The sequence below is a fragment of the Arachis hypogaea genome, chromosome 13 (genome assembly GCF_003086295.3).
Source record: "Arachis hypogaea cultivar Tifrunner chromosome 13, arahy.Tifrunner.gnm2.J5K5, whole genome shotgun sequence".
Lineage (NCBI taxonomy): Eukaryota > Viridiplantae > Streptophyta > Magnoliopsida > Fabales > Fabaceae > Arachis > Arachis hypogaea.
The window spans coordinates 100,953,480-100,964,329 of NC_092048.1; the positions used below are offsets into that span (position 1 = coordinate 100,953,480).

Consider the following 10,850-nt stretch of genomic DNA (forward strand, 5'->3'; position numbering starts at 1 on the left):
CTCGCCCCACCTTACAATAACCCGTATCAATTTCGCCCCGCTTCTACCCGCGGATAGTAAAAAGTTAAACCCTAACTCGCTCCTGCGGGTACCCGCCCCGCTCTTACCCGCCCCTATAATTATTAAAATCCAAACAAAAAAATTAAATTTTAAAATTTATATAACCATAATTACATACATAACATAAATTAAAATAAAAATTTAAATATGATATAATATTATTAATTATTTTACTAATTATTTTATATATATATCGGGGGCGGGTAGGGACGGGTTTAACCTAAACCCAACTCCACTTTGCCCTACCCAAAAAACCACCTATTAAAAATTCGCTCTGGTGCAGAGCAGATAATTACCTGCCTCAAGTGGATAGGGACAGAATGAGTACCCACACGAATTTAGAGGTAGTATTGCCACCTCTAATTAAAATCTTCTACGAGTTGATTAAAATTAATTTCCTCTTGAGATTTGACTTTTTTAGTGCTACGTTGTACCAAATCCTCTTTTGAGGAGAGAATCCTATAAGAAAGTTCTAACATATCGTTCTAAAATTATATTCAGATTTAGCTAGTTTATGAAAGAAGTTATTGTCATGTTTTTATAACAGGATAATGATATTATTAATCAAGGAACCATATATTTACTCCTTTTTAATTTTGATATGGATTTATAAGAAAGAGATTACACTAATTAAAAAAAAATGAAAGTATAGGAAATTAATTTTTAATTAGCCAACCAATTTCAGAGAATAGGTTTACAATTTAAAATTTAAAATTAAGAGTTTACTTGAAAACTATTTAATATAAGAAAAAAAATTTTTTTTTTAAATAATTTATTTTTATTTAAAATTTAATTCCATGATTTAAAATAATTATAATATATTAATAGAATGAATTCAATTCCTTCATTTGGAATAATGTTTATATGAACTTAATTTTTTTTCATAATTTTATCTTTGACAAAATTATTTTATTAATTGTAAATAAGAATATTTTAAATATTTGACATATTGAGTTTGAAGGGTGTGAGAATCGATTAAAAAATCAGACCTCTTATGGTCTAATTTATAAATGAGAAAAAAATAGAAATTAGAATTCTCAAAAGAATTCAAATGATTCATTTTTAATTGTTTCAAAACAAGAAAAAGAATTCAACTCTTAAGTAAATTCTAAATATTTATAATTTAGAATCTATAATTTAAAATAAATAAAATAATTTTAAAATATTAGTTGGTGTTAGATGAAAAAAAAATAGTTATCTAATATTACTCCATAAAAATGATGATTGCAGAATTTTTCTTATATCTCTCTTTTATACACATTTTTTTTTTATAAAATAATTGATAATTTTTTATTTTTTATATTTTTATCCGTCACTTTTAATCTCAAAATTAAAAGTGTATAACCTTCACTAGTGTGTGTATATGTTTTCATCGTGTAGGAATTTTGTATAGATAGAAACTTCCACCCAAATAAAAGAATGTATAGTACATTGTGATCATGTCTAACAAAGTTATTAGAAATACAATCGGAAAATCCTAATAAGTGGGAGATGCAGGTATAGACGGGGTTAATGATGCAACAGATCTTTCAGGTAAATTGCGACAAAGAGGACAAGTAGCATTCATCTTGAGCCATCCATCTATGCAATTGGCATGAAAATAGTGATTGCATTCAGGTATGGTCCTCAAGGTCTCCTTGGGCTGGTACTCACAGAGACATATGGAACAAAGATTGTCATTAGGCTTAGGCAATCGCCCACTTTCACCAAGCAGGGTTTTGGGGTATTTTTCTATGCTAGCAGCATCCAATCCCATGATTTGAACAGGAAGACGCGGTAAAATTATGGTCGAAAAATCACTTCTTGATAGCCTCTGTTGCTCATGTGTCTTCATCTTGGCGTAGAACAAATATGCAAGCACAATAATACACAAGGCTCCAGGTATTCCTAGGCCCATACCTAAACCGTACTTGGTTTTCTTTGAAAGACCTACATAGCAAAAAACAATTTAAAATTATAACAAAAATGCATACGCTAAAATTAGTCACTAATGTATTTGTGTACCTAGTTTAATTTATTTTTCCTTGTTTTAATGCTAAGTGTCATGTTGGTTCTAAAGGCTTTTTCGTTAAGCAATCATAAGAAACAGTAATGGACATACCTTGAAGTTGAGTGGGAAGATCGTAACAACCAACATGAAAAGCAGTGTCCCGGAGCGTTGGGCCAACGAACCCACACCGTCCTCCACGTGCCTCGCAACTTCCGCAATTTGGGTTATCCCATTCCAACTTTATGTCAGAATAATAATCCGTCCAAAACGGCCACGGAAAACCGGCAACCGGGATCATAGCCCACGATATGACGTGGCACGGCGACGTCCACGGCGTTGGAAACGGCGGATTCGACAAGATCGCCACCACCGAAGATTTGCTACTACTATTAAACCCTGAGTTCAAACAGGGTATTGGTTGTACCATAGACAAAGCGGTTAAATTTGAAGGGCATCTGAGGAAGGTGTAGTTGACAAGCGAGTAAGCAGAGCTTAATTGGAAGGGTGAGAGTTGGAGGTTGAGGCCACGCTCACGCATCAAACGCTTTGGGAGGCATTCCTGAGGGTCGTTGATCCAAACTTGTTGGTCTTCTAAGGAGATGAGTTTCACAGTGAAGTGACCTGGTTCAGCTGGGAGAGTCAGCAAGGGCTCCGTGGTGGTGTTGGCGCATGAGAGCTCGAACCCTGGGTAGCCACATCCAGGGATTTGATTTTCTCTCAGGTAAAACGGGAACTCAATTGAAACTCCTCCCTTCCCGCATGATATGCTTTCGCAGTAGAACTGAGCCTTTGCTATGCCTATGCTTGTTAGCGCCACCAAGAAGAGGAATAATATACATGGCGGCACGGTAGCCATTGATTTAATATATGTTATGGATTCGTGGCTTTCTTCTTCCCCATAGGAGGAAGCGATGATATGATTGTTGCGTAATGTATAGTTGTTGCCTTGTTGGTACAGTATCAATGTTGTTGGCCTGTTGCTGTCCAAGGTATAGTTATTAGCTTCGTGGAAAATATTATGAAACGTGGAAACGATGATGCATCTTTTTTTTTTCTCTTTAGAATATGGTCATGGTGTGTATTTCATTCCATTAATATTCCACGTTCAATCATAATTACATGTATTGACTATTGCATACTCAATTTGGAATAAACAAATGAATCTATAACAGTGTTCTGAAAGTCGAATCAAACCGACTAGTTCGACTAGATTAATTGGAAACTAGTCTTCTATCATGTTTTTTTATTTTATTTATAAAGAAAAACTATATGATCAATATATATAAATGATCAGTTTAAGCTTGCGTCGCTTAGTAAAAATTTTTCGATGTATAGTAAACCATATATGAACTGTATTTCTTTGTTGTATTAGTTTTCAGCCTTTTGATCCATGGACTTTGCACATAGTAGTAAAGCAACATAGGAAATCATATTAAACGCAGTTTGGTTGTGATAGGTAAGAATCATACAGATTTTTTTTTCTTTTGTTCAGTTAAAAAATTGTGAAGTCAATGATACGTTAGTATGTTACATAAGGTTATTGTTTCGTACTAAAGATGCTATTCACACTAACCTGGAATGACTATAGCACCTGTAAATTGGACGGTGATGATTAGTCCGTCATTTATTTTTATATTTTTCTAAACAAAACAAAAGTTATATGTGGGTTGATGAGAGCACTAATGCACTACCTAGTACCTACTACTAGACAATGACATGCTTACTAATATATAAATTAAAGTTGGTTTATTTGCGTCTCTTGTTAAAAAAAATTTAAGCAAAAGAAGGGGTGGGAATTTATTCAGCAATTGCTCAAGTGAAATAACATGGTCCCCTGGATTTATTATATGAGAAAAAAAATAATTAGATGTCCTAATTAATCTTTTTAGTTATCTTTTTAATTTTAAATAAAAAAATTTTAGTTTTTTAATTTTTTAATATTTTAAAAAATAATATACATTTAAATTTTATCTATGTAGATATTAAATAAATAATTAAAAAAATAAATTAAAATTTACAATCATCACTCTTTAATGTATATATCAAACATTCATTGTTTCTCACATATAAATGTGTTTATGTAAAGTTAATAATTGAGAACTATTAGATGTTGATTTAGTTAAACTTGTTAAATTATCTAAAAATTTTTAAATATTAACTTCACATGAAGACAACTATATCTGAGTTAAGATTTTCAATGGCCTAAAAACCAGAAAGGGGGTTTGAATATATGGCATCTTTTAAACTTGTGAACGTAAACTTCAAACCAAAATTTTAAGACAATGTTGATGTGATGTCTGCACTGTTGATTATGTAGGAGATAATTTTATTTTGTCTCTTAACGAATGAAACAGAATCAAATTAGAGACGAGGAATTAACACGTGTTGTTGTGATGTCTGCAAAGTTGATTATGCAAGAGATAATTTTATTTTGTCTCATAACGAATGAATCAAAAAGAGCAGATAAGAGAAAAAGATACAGCCATGTATCCTGGTTCAGCCACCTTGAGCAATGTGGCCTACATCTAGTCTCCACCACAACTATGGTAGAATTTTCAATATATTTTTCAAATATTACAAATAACAATTTCCAAATATTCTTCCTAATCCTATCAAGGACAAACCAAACTTTTAACACTACAAAAAAAAAGGTTATAAAATGACATTAAAATTAAGGCATTCTCATAAAAATGCCATAATATCTATGAATTACAGTGGTTTATGTGACTGCCACAATTCAACTTTAGTTAGCGGCAATTTTTTTATGATTCTGGCGGTTTTGACCGCCATTATGTTTTAAACCTGTTTTAAAAAATTCAACTTCTCTGATCCATGTCTAATTGCAAATGAGAGTGAGAGTAGTATAATGCGTCTATTCATGTAAGAGTTGTGTTGGTGTGGCAGAACTTGAAAACAATATCGCTGCTGCTTTGCGAGCTTCTCCTCCATCGATCTCTCCTCCATCAACGATTCTCCCCTCCGTTGATGTCACCTCCATCAATGCTTCTCCTCCGATGGCATATTTGCTTCCATTGATGCGATCTGCGAGGTATTCTATTAGTTTAGGTAGTTCTTCGAGCTTCTCTTCTCCTCATTGACCTTATTTTGTTTAATTCCAGGTTTTGATTGTTCTATGCTAACTTCTGCTACTTATTTTATTTAATGCCATGTTTTGAATTTTTTTTCCTTGTTCAATTTATTTTTAGGTCATAAATTGGGGATTATTAGGAGAAATTGAGTAAATTCTTCACTAAATTTCTTCGTAATTATAGGATTGAGTAAAATCATGTGAATACTTGTTTTTTCCTGGTATTACGTGCACTGTGAACTGCATAGATCTTCTTCTTTATGTTTTCTATTTGTAGAAAAAAATTTTAAGAAATTTACTAGAGTTGTTATACTTTTTAATTTTGAAAGCATGGAGTGATTAAAGTCTCAACCAAATTATTTGAAATCCTATTAACATTCTCGTAGAAATGCCATTTTTGGTATGCAAAGATGTTTGGTAGCACTGAGTCAGAGAGATAGAAACAGCAAAACACATGAAGGGACTGAAATACACTTTCTCAATGCACATATTAGAAGGAAGAATACTTGTGTGTCTGTCTCAGTGTCGAGTTGCACCATATCCCTTGTCTCAAATGCAGCCTAGTAAAGAACATTCCATATTTGAATAAATGCATTTCAAATAAAGCACTTTCCACACGATCAAATCCTGTTTATATAACTATCCTTTACAAAGCCCACCGCTCCTACTGCCTAATGTTCAATTCCTCAGCCTATTCCTTGCTAACCCGTAAATGGCTAGCAATACCTCTAGTTCAAGATCAAAATATGACCAATCAGCACTATTTTCTGAGCCTCAAGCATAGATGGAAAAAGGAAATTTAGGATTCTTAAGAACTCAGCATTCTCTATGGAAATATCTGACGGTTTGCTACTGATTTGTTAGGGAATATGAATTCGTTCCACTTTCTTGTTAGTGGATATATCAACCATTAGATATAATTTACTCATCAATTTGAATGGTAATATCATAGAAAGTCACATAAGGTGAAATTGTCTTGAATTGGCTGAAATCTTCTCTTTCATTGTCTATATGTTCACTAAAAGTTGCTCCCAATCTCATCTTGTTGGCAGGCAGTATACCATGTCCTGCTTTGTTATCTTTGGTTTCTCTTGCACTTACAAAATAATTCTTTCATGAAAACTTAAAATATACAAAAGAAAAGGGAAAAAGATCTTGTGCATATTCTACAATAGAAATATGACAACCATGAAATGTGCTAAATAGAGCATAATTTTGATAAATCTATATTGATCTTCTTATTTTATTGATACTGATTTTCTAATTGTTAATGAATTACTAATTGGACTTTTTTCTTTGTAAAGCTTTTGGGCCTTATACAGCGGCAAGTGAGAGAATTGAGAGAAACTAGTCATGCTAATTATATTGCAATAGTGATGTTAATTGGAATTCCAAATGTTGAAAAGTCAGCTCTTGCCCATTCCCATCAAGCGGGAGAATTAGTGCAGCAGGTATTTAAATTTAAAATTTTCCTACAATTTTGATGTAGAGTAGTTGACATGCTCAACTTTTGAAAAACACAAGTTAATGTGTATTTTGTCAGTTTGATGAGTTCTATCTTGTAAATTTATTTCCTATGAAAAAATTCACTTTATAGAAAAAGGAAAGTTGAGGCATGAAACTGAGTCCAAAACCTGGGGAGACTAAAGACATAAGAAGTTTTAAGGTTAGCTATGTGTTTTATCCCTGCAGTTTGTATAATATTTTAATATTCTTTCGTTCAATATTTCGTACTTCTATTCGTTGACTTCCTAAATAAAATTATTTTTTTATAGGTGAAACAAAAAAAAATATTATTCAAACCCTGTGTCTAATGCTACCTTCTAGCTTGCTCTCTGTTCTTTAAAAGTTTTTGACAAAGTTTTGCTGTTTAACTTTGATAAAAAGAATATAATAAAGCTCAAAAGAATGACATGAGGTTGGGGGACAAGTGATCCTCACAAAAGTAAAAACAGATAAAAGAAAAGCAATTAATGAAGCATAGTTATTCCTATCTTATTTCTTGTCATATTGCATTCAGTTCGTTTACAATCTCTTCGGGTTTCTTGGTTTAGGCATTTAGTTTGTACTTATTTATATCTTTGCATTGGCATCTTAATTATTTCTTTATCTTTGCAGTGGAATGATTCAATAGAAAACATGCTGACGAACTGGACTTCTGCTAGTAAAGAATTTTCACAAATAAATTTTCGTTGTAAGTATAGTTTCCAAACCAACAGAGAATCCTTTCGTACAAAAGTTTTGGTTGTCACTTAAGCAAACCCAATAAAATTGATAACCGAAGTATTGAAACCTCGGGTCGTCTCTCAAGGAATTTCAGGGAGGTGTGTTTATTATTGGTTATGGAAAAAGTATCTTTTTGAGTTTTTTAAGATAAGAAGCAACAATAGTAAATGGCAATGAAAACAAACTAACTATAAAAACTCTTAGTAAAGTATGAGAACTGAAAATCCCATCCTAGTTATCCTTATCAGGTGTGATGAGAATTGTTTATTGCTCCCACTTAGTTAACCCTTACTAAATAAAGGAAAGTCAAGTGGACTAATTAATTTGATTCCTCAAGTCCTAGTCAACTCCTATGGAAAGACTAGCTTTAGAGGGATCCAAATCAATCAGCAATTTCCAATTTTTAACCAACAGCTGAGTTTGACAACTCAAGTGTCACCAATTACTCAACTATAGCCAAAAGGGGAAAAATCTAAATTATTTATATCATAAATAGAAGAAAGCAATCATAACTCTAAAATACCTCAAATTGCATTAAATAAAGAAAATTAATTCTAACATGGAATTCATAAATCAAATTGGGAAAATAAACAAAACTAAAGTAATAGAATAAATAAAAGTAGAAGAGAACATAAATTAAAGGAACATTGAACCTGGAATGAAGAAGAGGTAATCCTAAAACTGAGAGAAATCATAAATCCTAAAACCTAAGAGAGAGGAGAGAGCCTCTCTCTCTCTCTAGAAAACTACATCTAAAATCTAAAATTGTGAATATTGAATGTTGTATTAATGAATTGTTTACTCCCCCACTTTATAGCCTTTAATAAGTGTTTTCTAGGCCGAAAATTGGGTCAAAGACAGCCCAGAAATCGCCCCAGTGATTTCTGATATGTCCAGCACGCGGCAAAGTCATACGTGAGCGTCGTCCACGCGTACGCGTGGATTGAATTTTCTCCAGGTCACGCGTGCATGTCGCCTATCTTTAGGGAAGCTATGGCAAATTATATATCGTTGTGAAGACCGAGATGTTAGCTTTCCAACTCAACCGAAACTGCCTCATTTGAATCTCTGTAGCTCAAGTTATGACCGTTTGAGTGCGAAGGGGTCAGGGCTGACAGCTTTGCAGTTCCTTCAATTTCTTGTATTCCTTCCACTTTTGCATGCTTCCTTTCCATCCTCCAAGCCATTCCGTCCCTGTAATCCCTGAAATCACTTAACGCACATATCACGACATCGAATGGTAATAAGAGAGGATTAATATTAGCAAATATAAGGCCAAAGAAGCATGTTTTCAATCATAGCACAAAATCAGGAAGGAAAACATAAAACATGAGAATTGTATGAATAAGTGTGAGAATAATAGATAAAATCCACTAGATTAAGCACAGGATAAACCCTAAAAATGGGGTTTATCAACCTCCCCATACTTAAACATTAGCATGTCCTCATGCTAAACTCAAGAGAACTAAAAGAGGGAAGAGGAATGGTAGAATGTATGAAATGCAACCTATCTATATGAATACAACTACATGCTAAGATAATTCTGTCTACTTGGTTAAAAGTAAATAAGTTCTCCAAGATAAACATAAATCAAATTCCACTAATTAAAATTATACAGTAAAGATAAGTAAACTTGTAAGAAGACAGCTCATGAAAGCAGGGAACATAGAATCAAGCATTGAACCCTTACTGGTAGTGTACGTGCACTCTAATCTCTCAAGTGTATAGGGTAATTCACTCTACTCTTATCTAATCATGCTTTCTAAACTTCGTTCTTCATCTAACCAATTAGCAAATATTTAATGTACTAATGCAAACATCATGAGGTCCTTTCAAGGTTGTAGTGGGGCTAAGGTAAAGGTGAAGATATATAAGTTGAATAAAAGAAAAATTTGGTACATGAGTATGTGATGCAAAAGTGGAAATTTTGGGTAGCTAAACATGATTTTAGAATTATATAGAGTATGTATGTATGAATAGGTGAGAGCTTAGGTTAATCAAAGATTCAATTTATAGCTCACTTAGCCATACATATATATATATGTTTTTTTTTTTCTTTTTCTTTTTTTTTAAAGTAAAAGTAAACACAATTTATCAATGCACATGGATTTTTAATTTTTCTGGTCTCACATGAGTAGGTACCCAAATTCCCAATATTTTATCAAAGTAAAAACATAACACAATCTCTTATTAACCCATGTTCCCACAGTTTCCCCACACTTAGTTGATACACAATCTCTATCTTAAGCTAACCAAAGATTCAATTGGGGTGATTACTTGTTTTTCCGCTTAAGGCTAGTGATGTGGTAAAATATAGATTAAATGGAGATTAAAAAGGCTCAAAGTGGCTAACAAAGGTAAATGAAAGAGTAGGTGGTGCACGAAATTGTGATCCCTGGTAATGGCTCCAAAAACTTGGTGCTCTAATCTTAATTCATAATTTGTCACAACTTCGATACAACTAAACAGCAAGTGCACTAGGTCGTCCAAGTAATAAAACCTTACGTGAGTAAGGGTCGATCCCACGGAGATTGTTGGTATGAAGCAAGCTATGGTCATCTTGTAAATCTCAGTCAGGCGGATATCAAATGGTTATGGAGTTTTCGAATAATAATAATAAATAAATAGAAACTAAAGATATAAATACTTATGTAATTCATTGGTGAGAATTTCAGATAAGCGTATAGAGATGCTTTCGTTCCTCTGAACCTCTGCTTTCCTGCTGTCTTCATCCAACCAGTCCTACTCCTTTCCATGGCAAGCTTTATATAGGGCATCACCGTTGTCAATGGCTACATCCCATCCTCTCTGTGAAAAAGGTCCAAATGCTCTGTCACGGCACGGCTAATCATCTGGAGGTTCTCGATCATACTGGAATAGGATTCACCCTCCTTTTGCGTCTGTCACTACGCCCAGCACTCGCGAGTTTGAGGTTCGTCATAGCCATCCCTTCCCAGATCCTACTCGGAATACCACAGACAAGGTTTAGACTTTTTGGATCTCAGGAATGGCCATCCATGGGTTCTAACTTATACCACGAAGATTCTAATATCTCGGACTCGGTCCTCTGTATTAGATATCTAAGAGATACTCATTCTAGCTTGTTTGCATGTAGAACAGAAGTGTTTGTCAGGCACGTGTTCATAAGTGAGAATGATGATGAGCGTCACATAATCATCACATTCATCATGTTCTTGGGTGCGAATGGATATCTTAGAAGCGGAATAAGTAGAATTGAATATAAAACAGTAGTACTTTGCATTAAATCATGAGGAACAGCAGAGCTCCACACCTTAATCTATGGAGTGCAGAAACTCTACCGTTGAAATATATAAGTGATAATGGAGTTTATTGGTCTCGGACCCAGAGGGGAACCGGAGTAACCAAGACTAAAATTGATCCGAAGATGTAAATACAATAGTAAAAAGTCCTATTTATACTAGACTAGCTACTAGGGTTTACAGAAGTAAGTAATTGATGCAGAAA

General features: G+C 33.5%; 1 protein-coding gene across 1 annotated transcript; it reads right to left on the minus strand.

Annotated features, from left to right (window-relative positions):
• Nucleotides 1–1,426: 1,426 nt before the first annotated feature.
• LOC112732436 (putative RING-H2 finger protein ATL21A) lies at nt 1,427–3,167 on the minus strand. Its single transcript, XM_025781157.3, has 2 exons — nt 2,162–3,167; nt 1,427–1,989 (listed from the first exon to the last, which is right to left on the minus strand). The coding sequence occupies exons 1-2, from the start codon at nt 2,904–2,906 to the stop codon at nt 1,538–1,540; spliced, it is 1,197 nt and encodes a 398-aa protein (XP_025636942.1). The 5' UTR covers nt 2,907–3,167; the 3' UTR covers nt 1,427–1,537.
• Between the last annotated feature and the right edge of the window lie 7,683 nt (nt 3,168–10,850).